Source organism: Anneissia japonica, unplaced genomic scaffold (genome assembly GCF_011630105.1).
Source record: "Anneissia japonica isolate Jap-2015-1 unplaced genomic scaffold, ASM1163010v1 scaffold3709_len703521_cov189, whole genome shotgun sequence".
Taxonomy (NCBI): Eukaryota; Metazoa; Echinodermata; class Crinoidea; order Comatulida; family Comatulidae; genus Anneissia; species Anneissia japonica.
Window position 1 is genome coordinate 207526 of NW_022694779.1, and position 19451 is coordinate 226976.

Here is a 19451-nt window from a genome sequence, read left to right on the forward strand (position 1 = left end):
TACTTAGGACACGAAATATCACGTTTTTTTTTGTGTCACCTGTGTTTAAGCTGCACCTATTTTAAGCTCCAAACCATTCCCTATGTTAAGTTTTTAATTACTGTGAAACATCAACATTACTGTATTTACAAATATTCAAATAAAGAAATTTCAAATTTATCAGGCAATTATTAAACAACAAACAACTGGAAATTATTACTCTATGGAAATCCCCATTCCTCACTAGACAGTTGTGCTGCGTTAATTTAAATTTTCAACAGTCATTTATTTTATTAAAATGTAATATAATAAAATACTTTGAGTATATTTAGTTATTATTCAATCAATCATTCTATTGTTATAGTAACTAATAACAGCAGATATTGAGCTAAAAATATTTATAATTCTAGGCCTGTCATTACTACTCACAGCCCACTGTGCGAAGCATGTAACATCAGGCATCACATTTTGTAAACAAAACAGAATGGAGGAATAACACATGATACAAAGTTCAAAACGCATGAGCAATTTGGCAGATGACGTATGCCTTTCTACAGTTTAATTCCAGTAAAAAAAAAGTATCAGCCTTCAAAACCTGTGTTTTTATAGCACACAATTTCACGTTTTTATTCTAAAATCACACTGCATAGCAGTATCATTCGTCGTTTCAACCAGTTCACCGTGTGCGTTTGTCAAAGTTCATGAAGCTGTTTACGTGACCTCAAAGACTTAAAAATGGTTTGTTATTGTTTTGAGCGAACCGGCTTCAAACAGAAACAACATGTTTCAAACATTGTTTATGAATGATCGTAATATAAAATAATTATTTAGACAACCCAAACAATTGCGTGAATGTCATAGAAAATGTTGTAGGAATCCTAGTAGTGATTATTACAAATACTAGGCCTACAAACCAGTTCTACCCTAGGCTATTAATTTGGCTAAACTGGGCGTAGACGTGGCGCCTGATTTTTGATGCGGTTCGTGATCTGAAATTTTTAGGAGTAGGTTAATGACCGGCATATAGGCTGTACCCCAAATTTCGAGGTCGAAATCTTGTATAAAATATTTGAAGGTTATACGCCGAATATACGGTACCAAAAATGCAACGAATATTGCTTTAGATTATCTGAGGACATTAAAAAGTCCAGAACATACCTGAATAAGGAATATTAAAAATATGTATTTTGAACTCTCTTTAAAGAAAAGTCCCGGATCTGTTTCATTTGTTTTTTTAAATATTTACATCATTACAAATAGTGTAATATTTTACCAAAATGGCTGCATAGAGACATCGACCCTCGTAGATGTCCGGTTTATATACCAATAATACTAGAAATTGCAAATTGCAAGTGAAGTGCTGCGAAGTACAACTACATAAAATGTTCTTTGAACAAAATTATTTATGCGAGTCAATTGAAAATAATGAATAATAAAAATATAACAAATAATATGAGCACGACCCATTGTCTATATTAGAACAGCGTTGGTACCGTGTACAATAGTGTTTTGCTGCAGTGACATCTCTCTGCTGGCGACTCGCTGCTGCTGGCGATGACTCGCTGCTGGCGAATCGATCTGCGCATGTGTATAAAATGGTATTTATTTCCGAAAATACTATGCCAATCTACAACAAGCATCGCCTAAATGTAATAATTAGCATGTTGAAATAGGCTAGTAAATAAGTTTAACTGGGTTCGTAAATAATATTGACCTCAAAATATTGTGGCTGAGACATGAGCCGATTAAACGTAGAAATAGGAAACCTAGAAATATAGTAAAAACGCTGAATAGTACTCAAGGGTTGCGACATGCCGATGTTGGTACGAGTAGGTTAGTCTACAAACGTCGCCTAAAGTAATTGATTTTACCCGGCAGAACGAAAGAAGGAAACTCCGCTTTTCAGTTGTCTTAGGCGATTGTTTTTTGACAAACAATGACCTTTCAGAGGTCAAATTGCTGTCAAGAATATGAATTGGCTGCTTCGCAGCAATTATACCAACTTGTTCCATATGGTGAACTATTGGTAACCCAACCTAATCATGTAATAATCAGTCAGTGTCACTACCAGTCTATCACTGTCAGGTTGTAGCATTATAAAGATATGCTGGGTTCAGATGAGAAAATTCATTTTTGTTGAGGGTGATGTTGAAGAATGTAGATTTTATTAAATAATGAAATTAAACATTAACTTTATTAAACAAAATGATTATGAGATACTATTCTTTTACTTTAGACTTTGATATGTTTATTATATTGTTCAAAATTCTTAAGTGGATTTTTTTTTTTTCAAAGTAACTCCAATTTATGTGTTTTGATTTTTTGTATAGCTGATTTACACTCAATATTACTATACCAAGTATGTACATATTAGTTGCTCAGGTTGCAAGAATCTGGTAATAAATTAGAATTACTTTAACACCCAAGCTACTGTATGCTGGTGCAAAGTCCACAATTTACTTTTTGTGGTTAATAATTTCTGAAGTTGTTGCTATGGCAGTCAGTTGTGTGAAATTCTTGATTTGAAAAAGTAAAGAGAGAGCAGCTTACCTCGGTTGCCTAATTAACTGGTGGTAGCCACCCGTGTTTGCACTAAATCCCCCGGGGGACTCACTCTTCAGGGGTGGTTCCAGGATTTGAAAATGGAGGGCTAAAACACATGTTTCAGTTGTGCTCCGTCTTTCATGTGAGACATTTAAGCTGTTGGTCTTGTGTGCAATATGACCAATTTGCACGTTACAGAACGCAGTACACTATTCGGAAAAGATTAGGGGATTGTCTCCCAGTGTACTACTCAATTCAACACAAGAAGGACCCCAGTAGATCTTCTTCCTAACACTCTACCTCAGTTTAATCCTAATGAAATACTGGTTAAGAATTATTCACATAAATTGTGGTACTACTCCTATTTTTTTCTTCCTAAAATACCCTTTTTTCATAACATGAGAATAGAACACACTTTTCAAATTGGTATTTTTACCATACCTATAGCCCAATTCTGCCTACACACATGTGGAAAGGTTTGTATAAAAAAATGGTTTGGTGGTTTTGGGAAGCTGAGGAGCCCCAGCCATAAATAATCTAAGTAGGTACTGCAGGGGGTTAAACACAAGCTGTTAAGATCAATCAAGTGAAAAAGTAAAGTAAATTATTGTAGAAAACTTCAGAGTATAAACAAAATGTTCTTTTAACGTTCACAAACGTCGTCGTTAAGTATGTCCCAAAATAACATTCACACAACGTTGCAGGAACATTCAGTCGTTTTGTAGTTTACATTGTAAGTATGTATTTATGGTTCTAAATAATGTTTTCAATACCAAACTGTAAGGTTATAGCATTCTTATAACGTAATATTGTTAGCTGGGAATTAACTTGCTATGTTTTCATTCTTCAGTTTTCTGGAAGTGGTACATTATAAATACAGTGATTAGTCATATGCTATGAATCTGCCTAATTATATTTTATATTGTTTCTTAAAATACCAAGTACAAATAACAAAGTTTCAAGGTTAAAGGTCCCTTGTATTATAAGCTTAATCCTCTTTTTATTTAATGTTAAATTGAAAATATTCTAAATGTCTTAGAATATTTGAAACAAAAATGAATGTTTATAGTGGTACATTACATGTATAGTAGATCGGTCATCTGCTATTAATCTACCTATAATTATATTTTATATTGTCTGTTAAAATACCAAGTACAAATAATAAAGGTTAAAAGTCTCTTGTATTATAAGGTTAATTCTTCTTTTAACTTGTAGTGTTAAATTGAAAATATTCTAATATTTTAAATTTTCTTTAACAATAATGAATTTTACAGTCATTGGGCTTCGTCAGTATAATAGGCTCTTCTATTATAAACTATTTTACTCTCAATAAAATGAGTAGTCACAATCTGCAACCATGTCATAACCTAAAAGCAGACATAAGGAATGATGCTTAATCTTTGCTTGATCTTTGATGTTCAATAATTTCGGTTGGAATCCCAATAAACTATCTTATCGCTTGGAATACTGGGTTAGCATCATCAAATTTTTTTGTTAGTGCTCCAAAAAAAAGGTACCAATAACTGTGCTGTTTTAAAAAGAGTTAGGCTAGTCCCATCTGAGGTCAATCCATGATTTGTGAGTGGGACTCGCTATGGTTCTAGTCAGCGCTATCCTTCTTACAAACGTTTATGTGAATTCCAGAGCCTAAAGTGCACAGAGAATGCTAGAATGAGTATAACAATAATAATAATACAGCGCTTCATGAAATTAAGGCCTCTATAAGCTCTTCATATTACCCTGCCTGTTGGATCAAGCACATTACGAAAACACATACTTAGCTTCCTGAAGAGAATTCCATAATGTTACAAACTGGTAGTTAACTGAATTGAATTTATTCATTAATCAGGTAAAACACGATCGACAAAAAACATTAAACAGGAAACAAGGCAAATGTGCAACAAACAACCCTTCTTAATAGAAAAGCTATAAAAAGTAGCAACTATTTATTTCCGTATAGGTCCCATAAAAATAATTTCAAACACATTTTGTGTTTGAACCTAATAGAAACCCACTTGTACTCTATGGCAGAGGCCCTCAGGGGAGGGAGAGGGGGAAGAGGAAGGATATGTGCAGGGATGTATGCCCACTATGCAAAAGAATTATGCTGAAATAGTTAAAAATCACCTAAAAAATGTACTAGTGCCTCCTTACTTTTTCATTGATCCCTCCCACTTCACCTGCGCACCCCCATGAGCCCACCATTTCAACACCCCCAAGATACACAACTGCTTGAAGCATGGAGAAAGACGACTGGGGACATAAGGGTTATGTTAGCAAGGGATTTAACCCCCGACCTCAGGGATCAGAAGCTGAACCGCTACAAACCGCTCCACAAGAATATTTTTTTAACAAACATTCTGCATTTCTTTACCATTTTTATTACAGTAAGTCATTTTAAAACCATAACATATACTATTTCTGTGTTTTTGCACTGATCAGGCTGTACGTTAATAAAACACAATGTGACCAACACTCGTGGTTACCGTTTGTTTGTTGGAAGTAGTGCTAATACAAGTGTTATACATTATCACTGTCCTTGATGCTGTCATGCTCCTCGTCATCATGATTGTTATTAATATTCTTGTTATTAATAAGTTAGTATTTAACATTATTTATTATGTACTCTTGGTGCGCCATCTTTACGGATCTAGTGCTGCCCTTGGAACACAAGACGGCCATTGATAACTAGAGAAAACCTTGAATGCCATATTATATGAGTTAACTTGTGGAAGATAGATATGTTAATTTCAAGCTGTATTTGATTGAACATTTTTGATTGAACACCACTCTTTTTAATATACTCAAAGTGTGTTGACCTAAATTGTCAATATTTTAAATTACACGTGTTAAATGTCAATTTTAATCCTTTTTCCAAGTAATGTAATTGTGATTAATCTTAAATGTAATTCAAGTTTTTAAAATGAATAATTTGTTATTCTTCCAAAGAAAACCCAGAATTTTTGTATTAGCATTTGACAATTTAATAATTGTGTCATAACAGTAAAATTAGATAAAAATATGGTTAAATTACTCTTATTTCTTAAACTAAACATGGTTGGTCGATGACTCAGAGGAGCTCATTCACTATTTGTTGAGCTGATGGTTTTTCTTAAGCATGGTTTTTCGTACAATCGCTCACCCGACAGTTGTCGGGGAGGTTCAACTTTGCCGATGGTGTTGCTGATGAATCAGGGTGCCTTCTCGATTGAGTTGGTGGCAGCTAGCAATGCACCCTGATTCATCTGCACTACAATCAGCAAAGTTGAACCAGGTGCGACCTTCCTGACAACTGTTGGCGACTATCGCTGATAGGGTGAGCGATTCTATGGAAACTAGGTTTTACCCAGCTAGGTGACCCTCCTCTCAGCAGCTACTAAAGCATGTTCTAAGTTCTCTGTTTAGATGCTGATGACTTTTTTTTAGCCAGAAGTAATTGATATTGAAAAATTTGAAATTATGGATATTTGGTGGTTAATTGAAATAAGGTTTAAACAAGGTTCAAAATCATGAAAAGTTTAGGAACTATTGTTATTGATATCATTATAGTTATCTTAAATGTATATTGTTTGTTAACCAATGGAGATAAATATATATTATTTGGTTTAAAATTTTTGTTGTCATAAATTCAAGTGAATAAAAAATAACATTTTTAATTTATTTTTTCTTGCGTAGGATTCTAAAAGCCGTGACTTGGCAATGATGGGCACTAAAGAAAAGCTAGAGAACAAAACGATGAGCATATTTTATAGTGGTGCTGATATGTGTCAACTCTCATGTCTGAACTTTTGTTCTGCAAGTGCTGCCAAACCTAAGGTAAGTATTGAATGGCCAGTGAAGGGGAGGAGTAAGGGGTAATAGTAGATCAATGGGATTCAAATGCTGATAAACCCAAGGTAAGAACAGCCACATGAAGGGGAGGAGACAGCGGTAATATTAAAATTAGTGGGCTGTGAATGTTGCCAAATTCTTGAGGAGTGAGGGATAATGTTAGATCAGTAGGTTCCAAATTCTGCCAAACCCAAAGTAAGAATTGGTTACATATCCAATGAAGGTGAGAAATAAATGTTAGATCATTAGGCTGCAAATGCTGACAAACTCATGGTAAGATTAATAATATTACATGGCCGCTGAAAGGGAGGAATGAGGGGTAATGTTAGATCATAGGCTGCAAGTGCTGACAAACTCATGGTAAGATTAATAATATTACATGGCCGCTGAAAGGGAGGAATGAGGGGTAATGTTAGATCATTAGGCTGCAAATGCTGGCAAACTCATGGTAAGATTAATATTATTACATGGCCGCTGAAAGGGAGGATGAGGGGTAATGCTAGATCATTAGGCTGCAAATGCTGGCAAACTCATGGTAAGATTAATAATATTACATGGCCGCTGAAAGGGAGGAATGAGGGGTAATGTTAGATCATTAGGCTGCAAATGCTGGCAAACTCATGGTAAGATTAATAATATTACATGGCCGCTGAAAGGGAGGAATGAGGGGTAATGTTAGATCATAGGCTGCAAATGCTGGCAAACTCATGGTAAGATTAATATTATTACATGCTGCTGAAGGGGAAGATGAGGGGTAATGCTAGATCATTAGGCTGCAAATGCTGACAAACTCAAGGTAAGATTAATAATATTACATGGCCGCTGAAAGGGAGGAATGAGGGGTAATGTTAGATCATTAGGCTGCAAATGCTGGCAAACTCATGGTAAGATTAATAATATTACATGGCCGCTGAAAGGGAGGAATGAGGGGTAATGTTAGATCATTAGGCTGCAAATGCTGGCAAACTCAAGGTAAGATTAATATTATTACATGCTGCTGAAGAGGATGAGGGGTAATGCTAGATCAATAGGTTGTAAATGCTGGCAAAATGGCTGCTGAAGGGGAGAAGTGAGGGGTAATACTAGATCATTAGACTACAAATGTTGCCAAACTCAAGGTATGATTAATAATAATATTACATGGCCACTGAAAGGGAGGAGTGAAAGGTAATGCAAATTGTTGATTTTCACAAGGTGACAACTTGTTTCTCCACTGCTCCACTAAACTCATTATTCTAAGGATCCCCCAGTTTCACAAGTTGCGAGAGTCTCCCGAAAATCAGGACGACTTCCCACACTCCTTCAAGGGATTAAGAATCTCTTGGAAAATAACCCATCTCCTGCAAATTCGTAACATTTGCATGTTTTTACTACTTTATTATAAATTATCTCATGGAAGTCGGTGCTGGTGAGAGTCACCATGCGTAGAAATATATAATTAAATGTGTAAAAAAAAACCCCTTTAACCAAATCTCCTTGAAGGAACTTCTTCCAGCTTCGAACCCATATGGTTCAGTTTTTCCAGGCATCATATAATAAAAGATTTCCACATGGCTCTTGCATTTCACCAAGAGTTTTTTATTTTTAAAAGATTACGTCTGAGAGCTGGCTTGAGCAAACCTAAGCATAAATCCTCATCTCTCGTACCTGTGCACTTTCCCATTAGATAGGTCCCTAATTTATTAATGCCTACTTTTCTTGATTAGCAGGCGAAGGTACAGTAACCAAATAATACCGGTAGCTATTGCTAGAGTATATAATTTGAGAGATTAATTGACTAGTGTCTTTGCTTTTTATTGTAAACATTTTTTTAAACATTGGAAAAGAAATTCATATTTTGAATTGTCCCAGGTATTTTTATATAGTTTGTGTTTATAATATTTATCATTGCATACAGTTATATAACAAAAAAACTTTAAACCTGAGTGACCTTCATGAGAATTTTAAAAAAAAATCAAGAATCCATAATTGAAATTAACGTCACTGAAATACGGATCATAGTTGCCTCAAAGAAATTCCAAATCGCACCTTTTAAAGTATGTAATTTAATCGTGTATAATAATTCAATGATATTGCATACACTGGATAATAATGACAACATCATACAGATGTGAATTCGATCAGGAAGTATGCAGTTCTATTCAACTTGAAATCTACAGAATTTATTGAGGCTGTTGCAAACTACTTAACGTCAGCTGATTAATATGTCATATTGGATGCATTTTGAGGATTTATTCATCATACCATATTTGTAATCGTCTTAAAAATTACTAAAGTATGCCCTGAAATTGTTTTTATTTGAAGAATGTAGAACTATTCAGATCAGGGGCAGATCCAGAGGAAAATATGTGTAGGGAGCAAAGTGCGAAACACCAGTCGGAAGGGGAGGTGGGGTGGGAGGGGAGTGGTACTGCAATTTTTTGTTTGGAAATGCTTGACCATCGTCTTCTATTTCTCTTTTCATTTCTTCTCTCTATTTTTTTTTTTCCATTATTTTTTTTGGGTGTGAGACATAGTCCCCATTCTCCCCTACATCTGCACTTGCAGATTAAAAGACACAAATGGAGTTTGTCACATATTAATCAGTCAAGTATTTGAAAACAAGTACTCACAAAATATGTCTTGTTTTTATTTTATTACTTTTGGCAATAAATACAAAATAAAAATACAAAAAGCAGAAAAAATGAAAATGTCATATTGGTAAGACAAAAATTGAAATCAGAGAAAAATTGAAATATAAATTAATTTAAAGAAATAGTGTAAAGTAAATACCAAAATACAAGAGTTTGCGATGCAAGTGAAGGATTTTAAAAAGTGGTAAAAGTAGGATACGCTACTAAAAAAAAAAAGAAATAAAACAAAATAAAATAAAAGACTACTTTTCGGACCGAGGTTTTTACGGTCTTTAGCGCAGTCTTTAATTAGAAAAATTTTTTTATTTTATAGAAATAAAAGATAGACACTCATTTGGGGCTGCAGAAAGGCGATCTTGTACAAGTAGATTTAGAATGTATGATAGTTCTTAGGCCAGAAATAAGCAAATAAGAATGAAAAAAAAACTCACTTAGCTCCTTGAATACCCCATCTCATGGGAATTGGAGGCTGCTAGCTTTTTTTTAACTGCCATTTAGTGAAAGATCAGTATCTTATTAATCATATAATAAGATAAACCCTGTTCCATTCTAGTCCAGTAGACGTAATCAATGTAGTGTGCCAGAAATGAATGTCCTTTTAGAACCAACCATTTAAAATTAAGTGAAACAAAAAACTTCTTAATTTAGTAATAGTGAGGGATGTGCAATGTCAATAATTTTGATACATTGTAGTGAAGAATTACTATGTTATTAATTGATAATCAGTTACATGCAACCCTTTTCAATTCTAGGCCAGTAGACGTAATAAAGCATTGTTCTTTAAATGAATGCCCTTAAAATCTACCATTCAATATAAAGTTGTTTTAGTAATAGTGAGGGATATGCATGTTAATTATTTTAAAAATCATAATGAAGAATGAGTATTTTATTAATTGATAATCAGTTACTATAGTTACCTAACCCTTTTCAATTCTAGACCAGTAGACGTAATAAATTAGATGTTCTATAAATAATGCCCTTAATCTCTACCATTCAAAATAAAGTTGTTTTAGTAATAGTGAGGGATTCATGTTAATAATTTAAAAATCATAGTGAGGAATGAGTATCTTATTAATTGATAATCAGTTACTATAGTTACACAACCCTTTCCAATTCTAGGCCAGTAGATGTAATTTAGTAGTGCGCTGTTAATGACCTTATAATCTATCATTCAGAATTATGCAAAATAAAGTTATTTTAGTAATAGTGAGGAATGTTCATGTTAATAATTTTGATATATAGTGAGAGATGAGTATCTTATTAATTGATAATCAGTTACTATAGTTAACCAACCCTTTTCCATTCTAGGCCAAGATGTAATTTAGTAGTGTGCTACAGTGTCAATTAATGACCTTAGTAGAATCTATCATTTAGAATTGAGCAAAATAAAGTTATTTTAGTAATAATGAGGGATGTTCATGTTAATACTTTTGATATACTGTATAGTGTGTGATGAGTATCTAATTAATTGATATCAGTTGCTATAGTTATACGACCCTTTTCCATTCTAGGCCAGTAGATGTAATATGTAATTTAGTAGTGCGCTATAAATTAATGCCCTTAAAATCTTATTCAAAAATAAAGTTGAGCAAAATAAAGATATTTTAGTAATAGTGAAGGATGTTCAAGTTGATAATTTTTATAAATTATAGTGAAATATGAATATCTTTTTAATTGATGAATCAACAACTTAAGTTAGTTAACATTTTTCCTTTTATTCTGGGCAAGTACAGTTGAAATTTATATAAATTATCGAAAAAATTTGACAATGTACTTGGATTTCAGTACATAGGCCTATATATTTGACAGCTGACAAATTCATTTGCGCTGTATGTGAGCACTAGGCAACTAGATACAGACTGCTTATTGTCGGTGGTAGTCCATGCAGATTGTTATTGCGAAGGATTTATCACCCATCCCTCTATTTGTTATGCTCTCCAAGGAATAGCATCAGATAATGGATGCAATGTGTACCCAATTTATGGTGCAGCCACAGCCATCAATATTATAGCTAGTTTTGAGCCAATTACATTATGTTCAGTAGACGTAATATTTCTATACATCACCCCTCACCCTTTTCAAAATCCTGGATACGCCACTGAACATTATTCCTAAATACATTACCTGAAGTGCGAACTACATATGAATGAGAGGAGATACATAGAGTAATTTAATTACAAGATATTTCCCTCGTTAAATGAGTTGGTAGTATATTTCAAACTCCCAAGAGTATGCATGTAACAAATTCTGTGCCTTTTAATCAGATAATGAATGATGGATCGAACAACAGTTGGGATTTAAAATTGATGAGTGACAGGTACTTCTGAACAATCCGCTGGTACTTAAAATAATATAATAACGTGACGTTTATACGGCGCATATTGCAATATTGCAATAAACTGGCTCAATGTGCTTTACATCATTACCCCCTGTCACCGGACCTATGGAATGCATCCTCAGCTCTCTGGGGAGCACAGTTTCATAAGCGGCTAGAATGAGCGCATGGTATTAGATGCTACCAGGTAGCCACATGTACTCCTGGGTAGATAAAGTGCCTTGTTCAAGGACATAAATCACTTGCACAGGAATGGTTTGCAAACCCTTGACCTCAAATGTTAGAGTCTGAGCCACAACTTTTTCCCCTGGCTCGACTTTCCTCTGGGCCCTACTACACGACGGCATATTTAGTGCTGTTGATTTATTAAAGTATTTTGATGTATTTTTGCACATTCTTTCTTTTAATAGGCCCGCACAGCTGATTTGAGGCATGTGTTTAATAGCAAAGTGCTTGTCCTGAAAAAAAATTTGCAGAGTAATATTCTGGGGTCTGGGGTTTTTGCTTAACTTGTTAGAGTTTAGGTGTTACGCCACTGATACCATAATGCATTATGGGTAAAAATGGAATTTAACAATCCTACCATACTTTTATATTTTGCATATTAAATGGTTATCTTTTTTATTAGCATTGATAGTTACCCATATTAAGATATTAAGTCATGTTCCTCATTGTTGCCATGCAGTGATACATAGTCACCTAACAGGCATTTTCTGTTTGTTTATTCTACAGATGTGGAGTGAAGCAGTCATGAGGATTGCATATAGTAGAAGCACACAAAATCCATCACCTGCCAGCCTGCTTGAGAAATTGTAGGTTTTCATTATAATTTGCATATCTACACATGTAATAATTAAACTTGTCCACGATCTCATTACCTGGACAATGTAACAATATGCTTTATGGACTTCCCATCTTTTTAACAGTAGAATTCAACTTAAGTTAAACTCGACTGCTTAAAAAAGTTTCACATTAGTAGAGCATTACACCAATAATAGTCTACAGGTATGTGTAATAAACTTGTCCATGCTCTCATCACCACTAAGCTAGACTATAGACCCCTTTCAGTGTTTATATTGGCCTGGCTGAAACGCTGGCAGCGCCCTACCTAGAGGCAGAAAGGATAGCAAAATACACTGTCTGGGTTATCTTTATTTTTGTTGTGCCAAAAATATGAAAGCTAATTGGATGAAACTCATATAGAACATGTTGCATTATAATAGGAATTGACAACAAAAATAAAAATTTAATGTAATCTAGGCCAATGTAAACATTGAAAGGGGTCTATTGCAACGGTGTGCTTTATGGACTTACCACCATTTTAACAGAATTAAACTTAGTTAAACTTGGCTGCTTAAAAAGTTTTCACGATATCAGCGCATTACACCAATAAAAGTCTTCATTGGCTGCCTGTTAGGCAACATATTGCCTTTAAAATGTTTATTTTTACATATAGACCTTTCATGGCATTACTCCTCCTTAAATTGAAAATTTAGTCCATCTTAGGTCTAGTCGGTGCAGCCGTCCACTCAGATCTACCACCAATACAGTTGTTCCCCTACACCATCTGGTCGATTAAAATATTATGGTGACAAGACCATTTTCTGTTGCTGTGCCATTACGTTACTACCTCTTGAAGTTCACAGTTCTCTTTCTCTCAGCATTTTCAAAAACTGTTTCAAAACACATCTTTTTTCAAACTTTTTAATTCTGTTTCACTAAACATCGCATTTAGACTTTGTTAATGCTCTATAGCAAATATATACATTACATTAATAATTAAGTCATAATTTGCATATCTCGTGTATATTATTCAAAATATATATATAGACACCTATAATTTTTAATCGCAATGTAATATACCTATTAAAATTGGTCATATATATAATAACTATAATAATGTGTATGATTTATATGTAAATTTATAAATAAAATAAAAAAAATAAAGCAATATAAGACCTGATGTCACATTTAAAATTGCGGATATAAACAAGAATACAGGACACCGTAAATGTAGATGTCTTGGAACATACAATTTATTAGCTAATATTTGACTACTTAATAGTGGGAATCATCAATGACATCATTTATTGTTTAACTGCCCAGATCAATTGTTTATTTCAGCTTATTCATACTTGCTGGTATTAGATATTATGTTTCAGGCTTTCAGTTATGATTGTTTATTTCTTTTTCCATTTACAGTGTTTATACAAAGTGACTTCTTAGAATTTTAATTTTAAAATCAATACAAATACACAGAATACAAGTATCATACAGCACTTTTAATACCATTCCCCCACCCCCGTCTTTCAATTTTTCTTTTCTTTTCTCTCTTTTTTGTGGGAGTTGGTAGTGGAGCTCTAGCCTTCTTGGCCCCTGGATCTTACCCTGGTATTAGATCATATAATGTTACTGTATATGGTATATGCAAAGAGTGTGATATGGGAGAGTGTAGTATGAAGAATCATGAGCCGTGACCATGTGTTAAATCATGTGATTGATACCAGTTATAATTACGATTGTGTATTTGCATCTATTTACAAGAACATAAATATAATATAATATATTTTTAATGAGAAATGGAAAAATCGTAAAACCACTTATACAACTTTAGTGCAATTCAAGTAGGATACAAACTGGTGGTTGCGACCGTCTGCCCGCAAATCCATCTCTCTACTGTGTGAGCGTTTAACAACGCAATGCTAGTGATGAGGGACAGGTCTGGGGATGGCTTTAGAGTATTGGTCCAGGTCTTGTCTACTGCTGATGCTTGTTTAGTAGTCATCAAGAAACATCTATAATTTCTGTGTCTTAACTGTTTTGGCATTACTAGTCAACAGCTTTCTGTGTCCTACTATGTCTGTTGTTGCTGTCTGTATCCCCTGTGGAAACAGCTCTAATATCTGTGTACCCAATTCATGTTTGTTGCCATGATGAGAGAACAGCTACTCTAAAATATCCGCAAGGAATATTTTGACTGGGGCTTCTCTACTTATCTAAAGCACCCATTCTTCTTCTCACTTATATTTAGCAGGCTTAGGTTTAAAACCTTGACACATTTTTTATATCAAATTATTGAAAACTATACTCCTTTTATATGAATGGCATTTATAATATCATACTTGTCAGCCACAGTGTCTGTAACAGCTGTGTCACCTTTCCATGCTTAATTAACTCTAAATTATTGAAAGCTTTTTTATTGATATGAATATAAAGTTGTAATTTCCTTTTTAAAGGTAGTATTAATGATCTCTTGATCGTTAAAGTTATCCATCAGTAAATGTTTAATGGGTATAATTATTAGTCCATCAAAAATATATTCAATCAGAAATAGTTAAGTAGTTGTGAATGTATCACATGAATATGATTCCTTGAGTGGGAAATTTCTAATTCCACTGGCAGTACAGGTGTTAATAAACATATACAGTAATAAGTAAAAGATAAGGATATAAAAATATAAAACTATGAGCTGCAAACAATATCTATTCATAAGATAAGGAGTACATACAAAGAACAGAATATTAAACATTATTAAACAATATTACACATTAAACATAATTAAATTAGGCCAAAATTGCACAGTTGGGAACGAAGGAGTTTCTTCAACGGCAACATGTAGTGAGTGGTACATTTAGACGGAAACCATAGTTGTTAAGAGTAAAATCATTATGTGGTGGATGCGTTGTGTCGTTCATTATTTTCTTAAGTTCAGCGAATGCGTATTTGTCATAAATATCATTTAATGTATATCTTAATTATTTTTTTCAGTATCTCGGATTGAGTCTAATTTATTCATATATTGTTTTGTTAGGCTTTTATATGTACAGATTAGGCAGTCAGTTAAAATGCTCTGTATTATTGCTTTATAAATCAAGATAAGATTGGTGCTGTTTACATTAAGCTTCTTAAGTTTTCTTAGAAAATACAATCTTCGCTTTCCTTTTGTCATACGGAAATGATCTTCATTTTAACAAGATGCATCATCAAATGTTTAATAAACAATTATTAGTCCATTGAAGTATGCTTTCAGAAATGTAGGTTAATATTATAAACTGTGGTAAACCTAATGACTATGACATTCAGTGTGGGTGGCCAGGTCAACTTATTTGACCGCCTTTCAAAATGCTCATTACTAAATGACAATTTTTATTGAGCATAATAATGTTTATTTCCTGTTTTTACATTATGAAATATTGTTGGAAGTATTATTGTTAAATTGAAGTTTGACAATAAACAAACATTCTTATCATTTATTTTATTTATCATTAGAAGTTCTTTCTTTATACAACAGTTACTATCATGTAATTGAATATTTGTTTATGTAAACATTGGTTTACCTTATTTTTATATGCAGGTACACCAAGTTGAGAATCTCTACAAATACACAAGGAAAGATACCTGTGAGATCGTAAGTTTTTTTCAAATTCTTTCATAAGAGTATTTGGCCACACACTGCATTAAATGATGGTTACGTCTGTCAGCTGACAAATCAATCTCTGCTGTCTGTATGACGTGGAAGTTGCAATGATGACGTCTTCATAGTTACTAAAGTTATCGCTCTTAATTGTATATTTATTACGTTAGCTTCTATAAATTATTCATATATTAGTATTCACCTGGACTAAGTGCATGATGGATCAATTTATTAATTGATTGATTCAATGATTAGGGGAATATGTGATTATTGATCAAATGATTGATTGATTGATTGATTCAGTGATTTAGAGGATTGTATGATAGATTCAATGATTGATCAACTGATTAATTGATTTAATGATTAGGGGTTATGTGATAGATTGAATGATTGATCAATTGATTGATTGATTGACTCAATGTTTTAGAGGATTATGTGGTAAATGCAATGATATAATAAAATAATAATAATAATAATAATAAGATCTTTCTTTTACAATGGAAGCTCGTTCACCAAGGAGGTGTTCTTCCACGAGGCCGTATATGTACCTTTAACATATGGTATCAGATCATGAAATCAAACAAGAACTACTTACAAATACAAATAATGGATAAGGAAGAAAAAAAAAAAAAAAAAAAAAAAAAAAAGAACTGTACACTTAAAAAATTATGTTGAAATTAACTTTTTAAAAATTTTAAGAGTGGTACTATTTTTTGTGGTCTCATCATTATTGTTCCACAAGTCAGCACCATGATATGCCAAACTCTTTTTTTTATACTCTGTATTAGGTTTTTCTATGTACAGGTTATTTGTAGATCTAGTATTATATGCTGATTGCCTTTGTGGAAAATTTAATTCTTAAATAATCGGGAGTCAAGTCATTCATTATTTATTTATTTTTTAAAATTATTTTGTACATTAATGATTGATCAATTAATTGGGCGAATGATTCCATGATTAGAGGATTATGTGATAGATTCAATGATTGATCAACTGATTGATTGATTCAATGATTAGGAGATTATGTGATAGATTCAATGATTGATCAATTAATTGGTTGAATGATTCATTGATTGGAGGATTGTGTGATATTCAATGATTGATCAACTGATTGATTGATTGTTTGAATGATTTTGGGGATTATGTGATAGATTCAATGATTAATTAATTAATTGGTTGATTGATTCAATGATTAGAGAATTGTGTGATAGATTCAATGATTGATCAACTGATTGATTTATATATTGATTAATTTAGTAAATAGGGAATTATGTAATAGATTCAGTGATTGATCAATTGAATGATTTATTAATTGATTTCGTGATTAGAATATTATGTGATGGATTTAATGATTAATCAAATTATTGATTGATTTGATTAATTGATTAATTTAATCATTAGCGAAGATATATGATAGATTCAATGATCAAGTTATTAATAGATTTGTTTGATTCAATGATCAAATGATTAAGTGATAGCTTTAATGATTGATTTATTGAATGAATGATTGATTAATTGATCCATTGATTAATTGATTAATTGATTTCAACAACCAGCCAAACAACCAGCCATGCAAACAACTAGCTAGTGACAACTAATCACATATTTCTTACTTTGAGTGTAATGATATATTATATTTTGTAGCTTTGTTCGAACATTTGCGACAAAAGACAGTGACAAGAAAAAGGTGTTAAACGCCCTTCAAGCTGTCGGACTAATATCTGGCAAGGTAAGGCTACCCACAGTTTTTAAACAATATGCCAGTTGGTGTTTTTTTTTTCTTCCTTGCTTCTGAACTAAATATCAGTAGTTAATTAAGTAAATTGAAATGGTAGTCGGTTTCATTTATAGACGCCCATTAAGCCGTCGCATCAGGGAAGTAATGATGTTATTTCTAGATTGACTCAGAAGATATACAAGAGAATTAACATGGAGCATGTGGGTAGAGTGTAAATGTTTATGAAATTATGAAAAATATTATATGACATAATGGCTGCTAGATAATGGAGAGATTTTACGGCAAACTGAATTTAATTTGTAATTTAAAACGTATTGCATGGTATGTAATGAACTGAATGTTTCTGGGTGGTTTTATAGTTCAATTTCTATTATGCTTTTTATGGAGATCATTTTTTTTTTTGATTTGAAAGGTTTGGAATATTGATAAATATTTATTTAAAATATTTGTACTAAAATTTAACATTCACTTTCTTAGAAATGTACTTAATACGTGAGGCAATATCAAGCTGCTAGAGAATGTAGGTGATTTGAAAGTAGTTGCCAATAACAGTGGCATAACCAGTCACAGAGCCTGGGTGGTGGGGGGGGGGGGGGGGGGGGGGGGTGGTGTGGTAAAGTGTTGGGGGCCCCGATGCATTTAAGTAACCACAAGTATCACAAAGGTGGCCAGAAGCCCCTTCATTAAACATCAACAATAACGTAGCCTGCTATATGTACTATTATTGCATTCAGATTTTCAGTGAATATAGTAGCCCTTTATTATTTCTAAATTCAGTATCTAAATTTCAGTTGTAGTAGAGCCCGAATGTGGAACAACTTTAAGTTGGGAATTTATATTGTTTTACCTCTAAGACCAATTTGGAATGGCAGCCTAGAGCCTTTCCCCTGAGAACCCATAGGCATTATGCCACTGGCCAATCATTTGTGTATGTTCAGCTAAGTTTTAAGTCTTTCAAAAAAAATTTATGAAAGAGAGTTGCAGTCAATCCAAGGAGGTATCAATCTAAACAGGAAGAAACAAAAGAGTAAATAATGTAAGAAGTGCATTGAGAAAGAAAATAGTGCAACCTTTCAAAGGTGAATGTTGTCTGACTATATATAGCTACAATGTGGATACATTTTATTGTTATTGTGATTTGTTAAGTTTAGCTTCAAGGTTAGTAAATAGAGATGAATATTATCATGAACGAATAGTGAGAGAATTGGATATTTTTAGTACGAATGTGATTAGTGCTGAAATTGATGTACTCTGATGTGTTTTCATTGAGTTTGAAAACGTTGTTTTGTTAAGCCAAGAATAATGTTTTTAAAGAAAGTTTTCTCAGAATTTGAAGAGTCATATGAAAATTAATTGGATCAAAGCAATCTAAGACTATATTTATTAATATGATATTATTAATCATAACTAAAGCTTTTAGATAATCATTGCAAATAGCGTATGTTTGTATAAAGTGCACTTCACTTTGCCCCGGTGTTGTATATTCTTTAGGCCAGATTTTATTTCACCAAATACTCAGGGTTATATATTTGTGTTTCCTAAAAAAACTTCACTATAACATTTTTGTAGTGTCATAAGCAAACTGTTACTGTTGAAAATCACTTAAAATGCTATATATGAAACAAAATTTTGGGGTAAGGTTACCCCTCACTAGCCCACCCCATTATCCTGAATTTAAAGTTCCAAGGATTAAAACATCTTGTTGTAAAGACTCTCCAAAGTTTATAGTAATATATATCACATACAAATACAGAGAATAATGATAACAATATTTTTAAATTCTTGACTGAATAATGCAAGTTACTAGTACTTACATTATTTAATTAAAATAGCAGAAAATACCATTGAATAAACTCTTGTGGAATAAATATTATTTCAGTTTTTAGATTAACAACTTGTTCTCTCTTGGTACAGTTTAATGAAAATTTAAACAATATTATTCAAGTAAACGAAAATTTAACATGATAATCTTTATTT

At 32.8% G+C, this 19451-nt stretch overlaps 1 protein-coding gene across 7 annotated transcripts in view; it reads left to right on the forward strand.

The window, feature by feature from the left end:
• LOC117101293 (1-phosphatidylinositol 4,5-bisphosphate phosphodiesterase beta-1-like) overlaps positions 1–19451 on the forward strand; it is a 91055-nt gene that overhangs the window by 24471 nt on the left and 47133 nt on the right. For all 7 annotated transcript variants that reach the window (XM_033241249.1, XM_033241252.1, XM_033241251.1 and 4 more), the window contains 4 exons: positions 6199–6339; positions 12055–12134; positions 15677–15730; positions 17381–17465. In XM_033241249.1, coding sequence (XP_033097140.1) covers positions 6199–6339; positions 12055–12134; positions 15677–15730; positions 17381–17465 — 360 coding nt within the window. The remainder of the gene's footprint in view (positions 1–6198; positions 6340–12054; positions 12135–15676; positions 15731–17380; positions 17466–19451) is intronic.